The 18,664-nt window shown below is 43.6% G+C and overlaps 1 protein-coding gene across 2 annotated transcripts in view; it reads left to right on the top strand.

The window, feature by feature from the left end:
* Positions 1–8,497, top strand: part of ENTPD6 (ectonucleoside triphosphate diphosphohydrolase 6) — a 34,714-nt gene extending 26,217 nt beyond the window's left edge. For both annotated transcript variants that reach the window (XM_053243581.1, XM_053243571.1), the window contains one exon: positions 470–8,497. In XM_053243581.1, the coding sequence (XP_053099556.1) occupies positions 470–559 (90 nt within the window). In that variant the 3' untranslated portion in view covers positions 560–8,497. The remainder of the gene's footprint in view (positions 1–469) is intronic.
* The last annotated feature ends 10,167 nt before the right edge of the window (positions 8,498–18,664 follow it).

Below are 18,664 nucleotides of genomic sequence, written 5' to 3'. Positions count from 1 at the left end.
TTGTAAGCCTCTATCAGGCACTGCCCACACAGTTTCAAAGTCCGCAGCCATGAGGACTAGATAGATGGATGTGTGTGTTGCATTGTGAAAGCAGAGAATCTGAGGAAGCGGCATTTGTTCAAACGACCCAGTGGACATGAGAAAATGTTGAATTGCCACAACCCTGGTTATATCTATTGCTCAGAATGTTGCTTCACACATCCATCCATCCATCCATCCATCCATCCATCCATCCATCCATCCATCATTTGTCTGCAGCATCAAGTGATGGCGCCTGAGTGGGCAATGGCAGACCTTAACCCACAGACAGAACTTCCATATCGCCTCGGGCAGATGGCGCTCTAATGGAGGAGTTCACACATCCAGCTGCCAGTCATGAAGTCCAGATAAATCAGCTGATGGATCTATATGAGTGAAACAACCCAGCAAAACTTCCAATTACTCTTGTCCACTTTATTTTTCTTTCTAGCTTGCCCAGAAAATCAACAACACTGAAACCAGCTGGGCTTTGGGAGCTACCCTTCACTACATGGACTCACTTCATAAACTGTCAGGTTAAAGCTTTCGGGGAGTTGGAAAAAGAGTGAGTGGTCTAGGAATACCTGATGGTGCAGCATTGCTGAAGCTAAACTGGTGTGGACCCAACCAGTTACTTCGATGTGAGGCCACTGGGAGTCTGATGCAAAAGCAGAATGTGTATCTAATAAATGAAAAAGGGGAGAAAAACATGGGGGCATCTTCTTCCAGCAATGAACTCAGGTGCTTCAATTTTGGTGGCTTAATTTACCAAACTCCTCCACGGATCATGTATCCTTTTTAAAGTGTCTCTCAAAATCAGTGGCCACTGGAAAAGAATATGCCATGGCAGCTAAAATCCAAACCTTGGACATGTCTGAGGTTCTATGGGATGAATGCTTAAATCATCCTGGGAATTAATGCATATTTTCTGATTTTTGCTGTACAGTCTCCTCCTTGGGCAGGCGTTGCTGCTAATGTGCTGAAATTAGTGTTGGAAACAAGTGACTCCAATCAATTTTTTTATTATATTGTGAATTTTTGGTGTTTTAAATTTGTGAGAACTAATGTATGTATTAAAAATTACATGTATATGTTATACTGCTCAGTCAAACTCTTACTGGTACACTTTGAGACTGATTTTAAAAGTCAGCTTTTCTGTTCCTTTATCCTTTATGATTGGGTCATTTTAGATACTGTGATTTAAGGTCTGCTTCACAAGCTGAAGTCTCTTGGAATCCTGCCACTGACTTTGGCTTTAATTTATCTCATGGTGAGAGCGGGGAGCCAGAATGTTAACGGGTACCTGCTTGAAAACACAAGAAGATCACATGCAAATCTGCAGCAGTGAGGCCACATCCCCAGAAAAGTAACTAACTGAGCATCTTAATATGTTGGTATGTGTCAGAAACCTAACGTGCAAACGACTTATGTCAGAATGTTGGGATCCTGTGGCTGTATTTGAAACATCTGTTGTTTGGAAGGCCAGTTATGCTCAATGGAGCCAGAGCCTAAAGTGGTTAGTGTGAGCCCACTTAGTCCCACTTTTAATATCACACCCAGAACTCCCTAAGCTCTGTGGAAGATTTCAGTTCAATACATCAGGAATGTCTCTTAGATTTGGATTCACTGCTATCCCTAGAACACAGAGCACTGTGCTTTGGTGTCCCCTAGCCTTATGATGCAGCACAGAGGCTGACACTGGGCACTGGTGGTGGGACTTTGCATGTACAAGAGAACTATATGCAAGTTAGCTTCCTGGTCAAGGCAAGGAGGTGGAGTTAATCACCAAATTAGTAGTCTCTCCATCTGTCTGATCCCAGTACTTAATGCATAATTTCCCAAATGCCAGGATGGTTCATGTCCTCCCATCTTCTTGCTTCCAAATGCAAAGATGAACGCTTTCCCACTTGTTCAACTTATTGTGTTTACTCAGCCTCAAGTGATATTTTGCTACAATTCAAATATCCAAAAGGGGTCAAGGCACAATTTAATCTGGGCATAACAAAACTGGATGGTGGTGAGTCCTGGATCAGTGATAGACATTGCCGGTGGGCCTCCTTTCATTGAATGTATTGACCAAGCACCAGGAAAATCCTAGTTGAGCTGGAAGTAAAATGGAATGAACCCCCTTGCCTGCCTGCCATCAGATGCCTTCTTCATGTGTACTGTATTTATAATATATGAAAACACGTTGCACAAAATTGGCTCCATATTGGTCAGTTTTAGCTGTTTTTATCCAAACGGAGAAGCTGCTTTGTTTAGGGTGAGCATCTGTCTCTCTCTCACATGAAGGATGCATTATACTCTTCCTAAATACTCAAGGCATAGCTCAAAGGTAGCCCTTGACTTTATAAGTCTGTGATATTTTTGTTTTCCAGAATGTAATATGATCAGAATCCACAGTATTATGCATATGTTAATTTACAGGGAGTTTGTATGTTTACAAGGCTGCTTCAACTACTGAGAACCTAACCAGTGTTCTTGATGTGCCATACCATTTGGGCATTGTCTTCCCTTTTTAATAACTGAATGTATCATTAATCTAATCTCTAATATGGAGAGCAGACATTGTGGCACCACAATGCTATCCAGGAACTATACAGAGAACATGCAAACATCGTGTGGAAAAGGGGCAAGACTCTATATGGTCCAGATGTTTACTGCATGGGGCCTTATGTCCATGTGTGCTTAATGGAGGCACCTTATCTTATGGCTTTTAAGAAGCTGGTCTACAAGGCAGTGTGGCCACAGGAATGTATGTTCTTGGCATACAGTGCGCCTGGCTTGATGTAAGCACAAACTCTTGTGTGAGAAGCAAACTAAATGGCAAAGCTCTAATATTTGATTATCATTCGCTTGTCAATTAATAGCAATAACAATAGCACTTAGATTTATATACCGCTCTATAGCCGGAGCTCTCTAAGCGGTTTACAATGATTTTAGCATATTGCCCCCAGCATTCTGGGTACTCATTTTACCGACCTCGGAAGGATGGAAGGCTGAGTCAACCTTGAGCCCCTGGTCAGGATCGAACTTGTAACCTTCTGGTTACAGGGCGGCAGTTTTACCACTGCACCACCATGTGGCTCTTTAATGCAGCATGTATGTAAATATTAAATGATTTTTATTGTCAATAAAACTTTAATTACATGCAAGCATTTGTGCTATTTGGATTGATGCAGAGAGATGAATAATGAGTTATATAACATGGTCTGCTGGCATGATTTTGGTGTAATTTCCTTCTGGCTGCATTGGAGAGAAAGATGAGAACAAGGATCCCCCCACTGCCCCCAGATGCTTGCATAGGATCAAGTGCCATTAGGTTATTCTCCTAGAACTGTTTTCATCAGAATCCATCCCACCTGGCTGTGTCTGAAAGAAAAGTGAGACAGAAGCCCCTTCCACTCATTCAGCTGCAGTCAATGGCCCTTTGGAGTCTCCTCCCAGAACTATCTGATGCAGTAGCTTTGGAATCTGAAATTGCTTATTTTCTTCCCTCCCTCTTTGTATTAGACTGTGAATCGCCTTGAGTGCACTGACAGACTTCAGGTGTAGTGAATGAAACAGCATCGTGCCCTTTTACAATGGAGTATGTGTGCAGTTATCTTGGTTACAGTGAGATAGGTTCAGCTGAGGGGGAGAGAGCTATCCAGGACTACCCATGAGCTTCATGGCTGAGTGGGAATTCCAGTCAAGGTATGTCCACTCAAAAGTCAAACACCATAGGCTGCTTCACATGAACTGAATTAGGATAGATATTTTCTCCTACCTAGTTTGGGTGCTGTGCAGGCTCCTGTCTTCTAGTCATCTCTGAGTAAAAAGCAAGGTAGGAGTGGAAGGAAGTGTTGGTTTGCTGAGCCGCAGCTGGGTCAGAGGACCCAGCTCTTTAACAAGGTAGGATGAAAAGCTCTTCAGTGCAGCTGCTGCTTAACAGATTATCGTTTCCGTCCCATCCTACCTTGCCTTTTACGCATGGACAATCAGAAAATGTGAGTGTGCACAGCTCCTAAACTAGGGTAGGTGGCTGCTGCTTCTACCCTTTTAATGGTTGTAAGAACAGCCCTGCTCTCTCCTGCACCACACTGGCTCTCTGACTTGCCTTACACACAGCAGACCTTCCTGTTCCAAACACCAGTAAACATAATGAACAGCATTCCAGTAATTGCACTTATCTGCTTAACAAGACTGCACTACCTCCTTTCCCTACAGAGGCAGGTACAGCAGAGCCTGTCCTTGATCCCTTTGCAACAGTTCAAGTAGTAGTCCCAAATCTCACATACTTCAGCACTAAGTCTCAGCATCAACATAGTTCACATGACACCACACTATCCATGCTGTTGTCAATCCTGACCATATTTGCAGGAAGGAAGTGAGCTCAATTGAACTCTGGGACATTTCAAGTAAACATGTTTAGGATCAGGTTGCAAAATGATAATAGAGAAACCAGCTGTAAAACTGCCTGAAGTCTGTTTTGTCAGGCACTTTAGAGTACTGGGGGAATTCCCCAGTTTTAGAAAGGGAAAATGGGATGACTCTCCCAATTGTAAGAACTGGGAGCCAGAAAGGAAGGACAAGGCTTAAGCGAAATCAGATAGCTGAGAAGAGGGGAAGGTTCAAATTGCCTTGGGAAATGGTTTCTTGAGAAGAGCTTACAAAAGGAGGGGACTTCTTAATTGTTGAGTGCTTATAGCTGATTTCAGATTTTTGGAGGGAGCCTAATTCCCTTCCTTGACAGACTTTTCCCCACCCTTGGCTGATTAGAACCTCTTCACTTCAGCTGGCCTTCCTTTGACAGTCTTCCATTCATAGTTTTCCAATGGTATCTGTGTGTTGTATTTCATATATTTAAGATTTTGTCTGTATGCTGTCTTTAATTTTTTGAAAGCAAGGCAGGATATAGATTTAAAAAATATTTTTGAGGTTGAATGTTCTAGACAAGACAGTGAAGTCGAACAAAGTAGGGCTTGAGCATAAAGAATCAGACTTTTGATTTGTAAGTTAATATCCATTCTCATAACCCCTGCAGCAGCAACAAGAAAAATATTTTTAAAAGTTTCCAAAGCAGTTTACATAGAGAAATAATAAATAAGATGGATCCCTGTCCCTGAAGAGCTCACAATCTAAAAAAAAACATAAGATTGACACCAGCAGCAGACACGAGGTACTGTGCTAGGGCTGGATAGCGCCTGTTATACTCCCTCGCTACATAAAGAGAATCACCATGTTAAAACGTTGCCTCTTTGCCCAGTTAGCAGGGGTTCGTGCAGACACGAATATGACCAATATTTATATACTGCTTTTCCACATAAGTTCCCAAAGTGGTTTACATTGTAATAAAATATCAATCATTATACTCATTTGTCCCCATTAAGCAAGTGAATGGTGCATCTAACTGTGTGCAATGAAGTATGATTAGAGTTCTAAGAACATAAGACCAGCCCTGCTGGATCAGGCCCAAGGAAGCCCATCTAGTCCAGCATCCTGTTTCGCACAGTGGCCCACCAGATGTTGCTGGAAGCCCACAGGCAGGCAGGAGTTGAGGGCATGCCATCTCCTGCTGTTACTCCCCTGCAACTGGTACTCAGAGAAGCATCCTGCCTTTGAGGCTGGAGGTGGCCTATAGCCCTCCAACTAGTAGCTGATGATAGACCTCTCCTCCATGAAGTTATCCAAACCCCTATTAAAGCCATCTAGGTTGTTGGCAATCACCACATCTTGTGGCAGAGAATTCCACAAGTTGATGCGTTGTGTGAAAAAATACTTCTGTTGGTCCTAAATTTCCCAGCAATCAATTTCATGAGATGACCCCTGGTTCTAGTGTTATGTGAGAGGGAGAAGAATTTCTCTCTGTCTACTTTTTCCACACCATGCATGATTTTATAGACCTCTATCATGTCTCCCTACAGACGCCTTTTTTCTAAACTAAATAGCCCCAGGTGTTGTAGCCTTGCCTCATAAGAAAGGTGCTCTAGGCCCCTGATCATCTTGGTTGCCCTCTTCTGCACCTTTTCCAGGTCTACAATGTCCTTTTTTAGATGTGGTGACCAGAATTGTACGCAGTACTCCAGGTGTGGCCGCACCATAGTTTTGTATAAGGGCTTTAGAATATTAGCCGTTTTATTTTCAATTCCCTCCTTAATGATCCCTAGCATGGAATTGGTCTTTTTCACAGCTGATGCACATTTAGTGGACACTTTCAACGAGGTGTCCACCACGACCCCAAGATCCCTCTCTTGATCAGTCACCGACAGCTCAGATCCCATCAACGTATACTTGAAGTTGGGTTTTTTCATCCCAATGTGCATCACTTTACACTTGCCAATACTGAAGCACATTTGCCATTTTGTTGCCCTGTTGGGGCCTAATTCCTTATCTAGTGGCCCAGCCATATAATACAGAAAAGCAAACACTATTTTAAAGATTTTTTTGTGCTAGCATATGCATGAAGAGGAGACATGGAACCCTTGATGCTACAGTAATTTTGCTGGTCCAAATATGGATTGTATGAAGTCCATAATAATGAAGCTAAGAACTACCATTTAAGAAAAAGCATTTCTTAAGGAAAGCTTTGAGAGAAAAAAGAGGCTAGTGAGTCACTAATGGGCATCCTAGCTGCAGGATTCTCCCCGCCCCCCAGTTTAGCCAACATAATACTTTCATTCAGAACTGCCCAGTGAATACAAAGCAGAAATACTTGTACACAATCTACGGATCCCTTATTTAATGGTTTCCCAATTTTTTTCTCATGAATAGTACTGTATACTTAAGTAGATAATACCAAAGCTTTAGGATATCTGTTTGATCTAGGGTTAATCTTAAACAAACTGATTAGGGAAAACAGAAAAGGATTGGGTATGTAAAAATGCAAAGTGCACAGTTTAACCAAAGCTAAGCACTCCTACATGAACTAATATGGGGAGTAAACCCTGCTGCAGAAATCAAGATTTCCAAATAAACTTACATAGGCTCAGGCTGCAGCTGGATTCTCTTGATCAGAAGTTGGAGAAGTCACCAGCTCAGATTCCAGAATTCTGTGTGCTCCCTAAATAAATTGTTGGTTGTAGGACTAGGGAGTGATCATGTGGGAGACAGCAGTACTGTAGTCAGTGCAGGCAGCCCATATTGGTAATCTTATATTTAATCTAAGGTGGAGGAGGTCGGCTGCCTGCGTCCGACAATCACTACCTGGTCCTCCACCCAACATTTTCGCCACCCACACGATTGATTTTTGGGAGCACGCATGACCCCGGAATCCTAGCTGGCAGGTCCTCTGCTCTGACTTACTTTTGATTTTGAGAACCAGACCAGCATGTCTCATTGATTTAAGTGGGAGAATCAAGCATATGCACACATCTGTCCCACAGAAATCAAAATGCTTAGCATGGGTTGGATTGTGCCCCAAAAGCATGTTAACTTGGTTAGATTTGCAAGAAAGTGGCTACTCTGTTGGCAGGTACAAATCATTAGCTTTTCTGTGAGATAAAACAAACAAACCCAACTCTCTTCCTAGCACTGGACTTCCTTCTTGCTGCTCCTTGCATGGACCTTTTGAGGTGGAAGGGGGATACGTTTCCAGTATAAAACAAGTAACACATGTATGATTATTTCAGTTTATCCTACTCAAAAGCGTGCAATGTTACATTTCAGACTGGGCAAAGGCCAATGAAGGAAGGAAGGCTAGTAGGGGGCACAGACTTACATTTGGCATAAAATGTATAAAGATGGAAAATCTGCTTTACACAACCTTGTAGGCCAAATTCATGGGATAGTCGTCCATCCCCTCTTCCATTTTGTTGAGCTGGTACTGTGCTCTATTGCTTTTTTCACTTGCAGGAGTTCTTAAACATGGGTCCCCTGATGATGTTGGACTACAATGCCCATCATGCTGAAAACCCCTTGTGGTTTTCAAATGGTTTGCTGAAAACCATTGTGGCTGGGGATGATGGGAGTTGTAGTACAACAACATCTGAGGACAACATTGTAGTCCAACAACATCTTGACCCATTCTTCCTATCTTAGAAGAAAGGGTCAAGATGGGCATTGCTTTTAAGGCTTTGCTGTGTCTTTGTGGGGAAGGAAGCTAGGTCAGCCAGTTGCCCTTAACAAGAGAATGACCTGTGCTCACCATCCTTCCACAGTGGGAGGTAAAGGATGCATGGACTGGTTCCTTGACATTGAAAAAGGGAATATGAAAGGGGCTTAATCATGCAGCTCATTTGCTATCCCACTGTGATGTAATGGGATAGTGCCCAGTAAGTGCAACCATGCAGGCTGCTGTGGTCTTGTTCTAAAATTGTTGTTTTCAAATGTTTTTAAATTGTTAATTGTTGTTGTTTTGTTTTTAATTTTTGTTTTAGCTTTATACTGTTTTAGTGGTTTGTTTTAATTGTAAACCGCCCTGATCCATTTTGGAAGGGCAGTATACAAATCAAATCAAATAAATAAATGATAAATAAATAAATACATGTTGTATAAAGTACTTTTTTGTGTCTGTCCGGAACATCCCACCATTCTGCTTCATCAGATGACCCTGGATTCTAATATTATGAGAGAGAGATAAAAACTTCTCTCTGTCCACTTGATCCACACCATGACACTGCTATCATGTCCCCACTTTCCTGCCTTCTTTCTTTTCACCCATAAGTGGAGATTTCTGAAGACTCAGAGCTCTTAAAAACAAGCTGCCGAACACACAAATAAAGGAAATGAAATGGAAACATTCAGATCCCAGCATCAGACAGACTTTATTTTCTCTTCATCTTTTATTTCACCTTGCAAAACCGTTTCCCCATCCTGCTGTCCCAAATAAATATGTATCTAATTCACACATCTGCCAAAGAGGGCTCTGGTCCATGAAAGTTTATGCTACAGTAAATGGGTTAGACTTTAAGGTGCCACAGGACATTTCTGTTGATTTTCTGCCAATTTATAAGAACGTAAAAACATTAAAAAGGGGAGTGCTGCGTCAGATAATTGGAGCCCTTCTCTGCATTGTCTGGCCTCAGAGAATGTCAGTGAGATTGATGTCACAGGAGGAGCGAATCAGTGGTGGAATTTTCCATTCCCAGCTTCTGGGTGTCTCAGAGGTACAGGAATATTTGATGGTTGCATGTGTCTGCTTTAATGGGGGTTGCTGGGTTGGCACTTTGCCTCCTGGCCCATTCAAGGTACTTAGGCAATGAGCCAGGTGCTCAGCACCATGAGTGCAGCTGGGGCTTTCTTGCTGCCAGCTATGGAACAGTTTGTACTGTGGGGTTCTTACCTTGCATAACTGGCTGTGATGAGGAGACCTCCTCGTCTGCATCTTGCTTCTGTCTCATCTCACAAAATATAAAGTGCAAACAACTGAGCCAGAACTGACATCATCACTGTGTTCATTCAGAAAGTCAGGTTTTGTTCTAGTGCACATTCTCCCTGGTAAAACATTAAGCCCATTCCTCTGAACATACAGGAGGAAATGCGAAGACCTTTGTGTCAAAATATGACTAAAAACATGATCTGCTAAACCTAGTTTGCCAGTTGTTTGAGGGCACACCTTGGAGAATGCAACTCAACTTGATACCCATGGGAAAGCTGTGCAACAGGTTGGAAGATCAGAAAGAATATTGTTTACACTGATTGAATTAAATTTATGAATTGCCTATTCATTGTCTAAGTAAACAAACTGGGTTTATTTGGGGCATTTTTGCATCTGGCAGAAGTTCATTTAATAGCTTTGCTTGCTAACATTTGCCTCATTGGTCTTGTCCAGAAGAACACCATGGTTTATTTTAGTTGATTTGCAGGATTCTTATTGCGGCTTTCTCTTTAAAAATTCAAAGCAGCAAATAGATCAAGGATAAAAGCAATATTTATTTTATTTTTGACATTTATATCTTGCTCTTCCTCCAAGGAATATATAAAAAGTGATCTGTTTTGAAATTTTAATACAGCAGCAATCAAAAAGGTCAGAGGTGGTATAAAACCAGCTACGGTCAGAAAAGTAGAACCCGAAAAGGCCCACTAGAAAAGATAGATCTTGGCTGTCCATCCAAATGCAAACAGCGATGAGGCCAAGTCGGCGTCATGTGGTGGGGCAATCCATTGTTTAGGTGCCACCACAGAAAAGGCTCTGTCCCTCATATTGGATTCCCTGACCACATTAGGTTAATACCGGAAAAGCTTTTCCTGGTGTCCTCTGCTCAGATGATGGGGTAAATAATTTTAACATTGGAGTATCAGCCCAGAATAGGCAAACCCTAGCACTACTCTTCACACAAGAAGAGAGAAAGTAGAAGTCAGAAAAGAAGAGAGAAGACAGAAAGTAGGAAGTAAACAGCAGTGATAATGCACCTCTTAATAAGTTTAATTACATTTCTTTTCTTTAATAAAACATATGAGTAGACTAGAAATAAGTACATAAGAAGAGCCCTGATTGATCAGGCTCAAAGCCAATCTAGACCAGCATCCTGTTTCCCACAGTGACCCATCAGATGCCTCTGGGAAGCCCAGGCAAGAGCTGAGGGCATGCCTTCTCTCCTGCTGTTGCTCCCGTACAACTGGTATCAGGCATTCCCCCTCTGAACCTGGAGGTAGCCTATAGCCATCAAGACTGGTAGCCATTGATAGGCCTGCTCTCTGTGTATTTGTCTAAGCCCCCTTTAAAGCCATCCAAGTTGGTGGCCATCACCACATCCTGTGGCAGAGAATCCCAAAGATTAATTATGTGCTTTGTACTTCCTTTTGTCCTAAATTTCCTGGCAATCAGTTTCATTATTGTCCCCTATTACTTAATAGTTTGGTTTAGTTTAATATTTCTACCCCACTTTTCTACACCGAATAATCAAAGTAGCTTACAGAGCATAACAAAATTAAAATGTGGATTTCTTACCACTTATTGACGTGTGTGGAAATAGTCAGAGATGATTCTTATTCAATTGTATATGTGGATCGGTTCCCTGACATGGGTGTGAATTTCAGGAACACCCTTACAGCAGAAAACTCCCTGATCCTAAACCTGTCTTTTACCTGGAAATAAGTCCTATTAATTTCAATGGGACTTCTTCCCAAGTAAGTTTGCTTTGGACTGCAGCACAACATTTACAGAAGCCAGCTTTGTCTGTCGTTGGAAATTAGCAACGAGATAAGCAGTGCAGTAGGAACATCCCACTGACTATTAAGGCAAGGCTGGAGAAAAACAATTTTTGTATGAGAGCTGGTGCAACATGGAGGCAAAGAGATTGAGCTATAGATAAGGAAGTTCCCAGTTTGTATCTTCCCCCTGCTATTAATTCATTAGGTGGTCTGAGTCAAACCATGCTCTCTCTCAGCCTTAACTTCTCTTGTTGCATTTTGAACACTCAAAAGCATGGTATAAATGCCAAATATTTAGATCGTGAGGCCTCTGGGGACAGGGATCCATCTTATAAACTGCCCTGATACATTTTTGGAAGGGTGGTATAGAAATTGAATGAATGAATGAATGAATGAATGAATGGATAAATCAATCAATCAATCAATCAATCAATCAATCAATCAGATATTTATATACCACTTTTCAACAAATGTTTCCAAAGTGGTTTACATAGAGAAACAATAAATAAATAAGAGGGATCCCTGTCCCCAAAGGGCCCACACTCTAAAAAGAAACATAAGATAGACACCAGCTACAGTCACTGGAGGTACTGTGCTGGGGGTGGATTAGGGCCAGTTACTCTACCCCTGCTAAATAAAGAGAATTACTACATTAAAAAGGTGCCTCTTTGCCCAGTTAGCAGGAGTCAAATAAGAGAGTTTCTGAAAGTTTATGCTTCTCATTATATACGTGTATGTTTCTTTTTTCCAAATGTCACTTCTGGTCAAACAGATTTGGCAGGGTTTTTTTGGGGGGGGGTGATGCAGAAACTTGCCAAGCCTGTTTGACCAGAGGCAGAAGTTGGACGAGCATACAGACAAGCAGCAATGCCTCTGTCTAATCAGCGTCGACTCTCTGAAAATAAATATAATTTGTCTCCTGCCTAAGTGTTTCTGTCATGCAGAGGAAAGATGTGGGGAAGATCAGCAGGGGGAGCTTAGCACAAGCTTCAGTGGAAATGTTAACGAAAGTGAAATCACTACAAGAGCCTATTATCATAGCTACTTTGCTCTTGGTGTCATGCACCACACAGGAAGATGAAAAGAAACATCAGCTACTACTTGCTACCAAGGTGAGTTACTGGTATCACTGGCTCACATATGGAACAAAGATACACAAGTGCAGCAAGAGAGCAACTTAACAGAACTCCCCAACTAACTGCAGAGGTGCAGCAGGTTAACAACAGTTCTTGATGCCCTCCCCTTCGCCAGGAAGCCCTCTGTGCCACCTGAAAATATGTCCCTGAGTGTTGAGCAGCCCTTGGGGACATACTTACAGATGGCACAGAGGGCTTCCTAGAGAAGGGGAGGGCATCAAAAATTGCTGCTTCCCTGCTGCACTGGTGGTGTTAGTTGGAAGCTGTGTTAGGTTGTTCTCTCACTGCACTGATGCATCCTAGCTCTTCTATGTCAGCCACTGAAGGTCAAACTAAATCTGTGGCTAAATGCAGCCATAGCCCCCCCCCCCGTTAAGATCAGGATCATGGCATGCAGGGAGGGAGGAGTTCACCCTTTCCATCTCCAAATCCATTTCCCTGCCTGGGATCCTCTCCACCAGTTGCTAATAATAATAATAATAATAATAATAATAATAGAGGCCTTGAAGAATATATCAAGGACAGTGAAGAAGATGCACTTCAAATGGTCAATAACGTGAAACTATTCAACACCAATGAAACAAAGCAGGCCTACAAGAAAGAACAAGTAAAGAAGTGAGCAGAAAAATGGAAAAATAAGCCCCTGCGTGGTCAATATTTGCACAATATAACCGAAAAATCAGACATCACCAAGACCTGGCAATGGCTTAAGAATGGCAACTTGAAGAAAGAAACAGATGGTTTAATATTGGCTGCGCAAGAACAGGCACTAAGAACAAATGCAATAAGAGCAAAAGTCGAAAAATCCACAACAAACAGCAAGTGCCGCCTTTGTAAAGAAGCAGATGAAACAGTGGACCACCTGATCAGCTGTTGTTAAAAGATCACACAGACTGACTACAAACAAAGGCATGACAAGGTAGCAGGGATGATACACTGGAACATCTGCAAAAAATACAAGCTACCTGTAGCCAAAAACTGGTGGGACCATAAAATTGAAAAAGTTGAAGAAAATGAAGATGTAAAAATATTATGGGACATCCGACTACAAACAGACAAACATCTGCCACAGAATACACCAGATATAACTGTAGTCGAGAAGAAAGAAAAACAAGTGAAAATAATCGACATAGCAATATCAGGGGATAGCAGAATAGAAGAAAAAGAAATAGAAAAAATCACCAAATACAAAGATCTACAAATTGAAATGGAAAGGCTGTGGCAGAAAAAGACCCAAATAATCCCAGTGGTAATTGGCGCCCTGGGTGCAGTTCCAAAAGACCTTGAAGAGCACCTCAACACCATAGGGGCCACAGAAATCACCACCAGCCAATTACAAAAAGCAGCTTTACTGGGAACAGCCTATATTCTGCGACGATATCTATAACAACTGACAATAAAATTCAGCCATCCCAGGTCCTTGGGAAGGACTCGATGTCTGGATAAAACAAACCAGTCAATAACACCTGTCTGACTGTGTAAACAAGAAATAATAAAATAATAATAAATTATTATTATTTACATTTATATCCCGCTCTTCCTCCGAGGAGCTCAAACCTTTACCCCAAAGTGACTATTAGCAATTTTTTTGTTCTTTTTTGGCCTTAGTAGTATATTCAGGCATGCAGTGACACTGCAAAGATAGGTAGAGAAAAGTATCCACTCGCACATGCATGCTCTCCAATGGACCCTGTTTTCTCATTGGTGGCGTGTACTGAATGCTTACCCTCTAGCTGTACTTCTTTTGTTGGCACAAAATTGCCAAGTTTACCTCGGAGCTGGATTGCCAGGTTCCGCTAGTCTCTCCTGAAGCAAATGTTTGTTTTACTGGGGGACAAAAAGTGAATTCTGGATTATCGGGAAATATATACAGAATTTTGAGCTTAATGGAAAACATTCTGTAGCAAGCTATATATGCTATGCTTGTTCCTGGTTTCTGGAACATGTCATCATTGGTACACCTGTTTTGCCTTTTAGGAATATTAAAGGTACCCTGTTTTGCCTTTTAGGAATATTAGGGGGTGGTATTTAAAAAGTTTACTAGTGTCCATACACATGCACACATATTGCCATTCTTTAGGTTTCAGCCCCCTCCCCCTCCCCAAGTTTAGAAGTTAATTTTCTGCATGAGCAGAGAAAATATATTTTGACATTTGTCCTTGAGGGACAAATGTGTGCACATGAACACTAAGGCACCATGACAGGCTGCTGTGGCTGGTGCACAGTACTCAAATTACAGGGTGAAAGAGAGTCCTGGCCCATAACCTTTTGTGTCATCCTTCTAGTTCCTGTGTTTGGAAAATTATGGGTGTGCTCATTTGGCTAGAAATGGAGTCAGTGGATACAACTTGGGAATTCCTGGGAAGCCCCCTGATAATTTCCCTCATAATTCAATCACGGAGTAAAGCTCATTTTGGACTGTAAAGTATGATTGATTGATTAATTAATTAATTAATTACATTTGTACACCGCCCCAAACTTTCATCTCTGGGCAGTTCACAATAGTATAAAACAAGTTAAAATATATACAAAAATTTAAAACAAGTTAACAATTTAAAAACCATGAATTAAAACCTTGAAATTTAAAGAACAGGAAAAGCTTGGGTGAAGAGGTGGGTTTTCAAATGCTTTCTAAAAATGGTCAGAGATGGGAAGGATCGTATCTCAACAGAGAGCGCATTCCATAGTCTCGGGGCAGCAACCGAGAAAGCCCGTCCCTGTGTGGCTGCCAGCCAAGCTGGCGGCAGCTGGAGACGGACTTCTCTGGACGACCTCAATGGGCAGTGGGGATCATAATGAAGAAGACGTTCTCTTAGATACCCAGGGCCTAAGTAATTTAGGGCTTTATAAGTTATGACTAGCACTTTGTATTTTGCCCGGAAACCTATTGGCAGCCAGTGTAACTCTATCAACAAAGGAGCGATGTAGTCTCTCCGAGATGACCCAGAGACCAACCTGGCTGCCGTGTTCTGTACCAACTGAAGCTTCCAGACTACGTACAAAGGCAGCACCACATAGAGCGCATTGCAGAAGTCCAGTCTGGAGGTTACCAACATATGTAGCACTGTTTTGAGGTCATTCATCTCAAGAACCGGACGCAGCTGGCGTATCAGCCGAAGCTGATAGAAAGCACCCCTGGCCACCGCCTCAACCTGAGAAACCACGGAGAGGTGTGGATCCAGAACTACTCCCAGACTGCGAACCTGTTCCTTTTGGGGAAGTGTGACCCCATCCAGAACAGGGAAATCAAAATTGTCTCTAGAGTTCTAACCTCGCACAATAAGTACCTCAGTCTTATCTGGATTCAGTTTCCGTTTATTCTCCCTCATCCAGCCCATTACTGCTTCCAGGCAAGCATTTAGGGAAGTTATGCCATCTCCTGAAGAAGTTGACATGGAGAAGTAGATTTGGGTGTCATCAGCATACTGATAACACCCCGCTCCAAATCCCCTGATGATCTCTCCCAGCGGTTTCATGTAGATGTTAAAGAGCATTGGAGAAAGTATGGAGCCTTGAGGGACACCATACTTGAGCTCAGATTTTGAAGAGCAACAGTCTCCAATCGACACCATCTGGAATCTGTCCGAGAGGTAGGAGCGGAACCACTGTAAAACAGTGCCCCCCACCCCCAGACGTTCCACAAGGATACTATGGTCTATAGTATAGAAAGCCGCCAAGAGATCCAAAAGGACCAACAGAGTCACACTTTCTCTGTCAATTCCCAATTGGAGATCATCCATCAGGCCGACCAAGGCAGTCTCCACCCCATAGCCCGCCCGAAAGCCAGTTTGAAATGGGTCTAGATAATCTGGAGCTGAGAGGCCACCACCTTCTCAATTACCTTGCCCAAACATGGGAGGTTGGAAACAGGCCTATAGTTGCTCAACTTTGAGGGATCTAATGCAGGCTTCTTAAGAAGAGGTCTAATAATTGCCTCCTTAAGACAAGGAGGCATCCTGCCCTCCCTCAGAGAAGCATTCATGATTACTACCAGGCCTCCTACAACAGCCTCCCTGCTAGATTGAACAAGCCATGTTGGACAAGGGTCAAGAGAACAAGTGGTAGGCCTCACCACTCCAAGCAGCTTGTCCACATCCTCAGGAGTCACAAACTGAAACCGATCCAGTCGAACCACATAAGAGGAGTTGTCAGACACCTCCAATTCAGACATCACATTAATTGCGGAGTCTCCATCTAAGTTGGCCCGAATCCGAGAGATTTTATCTGCAAAAAGCTCTTTAAACACATCGCAGCAGGTAACTGATGGCTCCAAATTCTGATTCAAGGAAGCGGGGGCACTTATTAGCCCCCTCACAACCCTGAACAACTCCGCTGGACATGAGTTCACAGAAGCAATATGGGCAGAAAAGAACCACTTCTTTGCTGCATTTATCGCCTGAGCATAGAACTTTAAATGTGCTCTATGACATAATCTGTCAGATTCAAGTTGAGTCATTCTCCACCTGCGCTCCAGTCACCTACCTTGCCGCTTCAGCCCCCATAGATCTTCCGTATACCAAGGGGCCTGTTTTGAAGCGGTTGGAGGGGACGCTCAGGAGCAATTGTGTCTACTGCCCTGGTGAGCATGTTATTCCAGTTTTGCACCAGGGCATCAACAGGATCACCGGCACAGCCAACATTAAATCCCTCCAAGGCTTCTTGGAATCCTATTGGATCCAATAACCTCTTTGGGCAGACCATTCTAATAGGCCCCTCGCCCCTGCAGAGATGGAAAGTGGTTGTAAGCCTAACCTTAATCAGTTTGTGGTCCGTCCACGACAATGGGGAAATCACAGGAGTCCCCACCCACGGAACACCACCCTGATCAGAGTAAAAGACCAAATCAAGCGTGTGACCTGCAATGTGTGTCGGTCTGGAAACTACTTGGGATAGGCCCATAGTTGTCATGGCTGCTATGAACTCCTGAGCTGCCCTGGACAAATTGGTCCCGAAGTGAACATTGAAGTCCCCCAGCACCAAATGTCTGTGAGACTCCAACGTATGTTCCGCGACCAAGTCCGTGAGCTCAGTAAGGGATTCCGTCGGGCAGTGCGGCGATCGGTACACCAACAGAAGTCCCAGTCTATCCCTGGTCCCCAAACGTAGGTACACACATTCAATATGGTCAGATACCTCGACAGGGACCCTGGTAAGGGAGATGTTATCCTTATAGACAACAGCCACTCCACCTCCCCGCCCACGTCCCCTCACCTGCTCCTCTACAGAATACCCTGGAGGAAGAAGCTGGGACCAGACTGGGCCACCAGCCTCCCCCAACTAAGTCTCGGTGATACACACCAGGTCAGCCCCTTCATCCATAATCAAATCCATTGATTATGGATTCTCACCATTCTCACCATTCTGAGTACCCAGAATGTTGGGGGCAATATGCTAAAATCATTGTAAACCGCTTAGAGAGCTCCGGCTATAGAGCGGTATATAAATGTAAGTGTAAGTGCTAAATCATGGATGAGCTCGGGTTTATTTTTGACCGACCAGGCATTGCAGAGGAGCAAGGTAAGGTTATGTGGGTTGTTGGCAGTGCTCCCCGAGGTCATAGAATTGGCAGGACAGCTGGAAGGGGAGATAGCTATTAAATTTCTGACTACCCTTCCTCTGGGACGGCCTGCTGACCTGCTAACGTTACTTCTTCTATTCCCCATCACCACTGGAATAGCTGCCCCACATTCAACCAAGGCGCCCCCTGTCTCCCCATCTCTAGATGAACCCAAACACATAACTACTTCGACCCAATCTCACCAACAGTGAAGTGAGCAAGAATCTTCTCTAGCTGTTCAAGTTAGTATGTCGGCCCCAGCCCTCAGTCCCACCTCCAAGGGCCGCCTCCAAAGGCCAGCCCCCTTTGGCAGCCGGCTGCGCCTCTGGCTGCAGCCCACTCTAATAAAGGCCAAGATCTCAGAAGCCCAATGGGTGTGTCTCACACCCACACCAATCAGGCAGTTTGGCCAGATGTAGAGTATATATGAAGACAATTAAAGTGAGCTCAGCCCGATAGCAAACAGGCTACACCAAGGAGGACAAGAGCAAAGGAAAAGCCTTGGCCAGACCCTTCCCCACCCAGAGAAGAACTCCTTACCTCCACAGCCGTCTGATGACACAGAAGGGGCGGCCCTTCAATGAGACAAGGTAAAGCACTCCTCCAATGTGAGGGGGTGCAGCAAACGCAGGGCCCCTGCCACCGTGAGCACCACCCTGCCATTCACTGCTGTTGCCCTTCCTTGCCCCACTGGAGCAGAGTTAATTTCTCCCCTTGCCCCACTGGGGCACACCTCTTCCTTGTCCTTCCACCTACCTGAGCTAGGAACCATCCCGGCTGCCACTGACAGGCTCGATGGCATCGTCTGAACAGCCGCATGCCATCACGACTGCCTCAGCAGCATGGATGAATAATGCCACACACACACCTGGGGATTTCC

The sequence above is a fragment of the Hemicordylus capensis genome, chromosome 1, assembly GCF_027244095.1.
Source record: "Hemicordylus capensis ecotype Gifberg chromosome 1, rHemCap1.1.pri, whole genome shotgun sequence".
NCBI classification, from domain to species: Eukaryota; Metazoa; Chordata; class Lepidosauria; order Squamata; family Cordylidae; genus Hemicordylus; species Hemicordylus capensis.
This window is presented reverse-complemented; position numbering and strand designations above follow the sequence as displayed.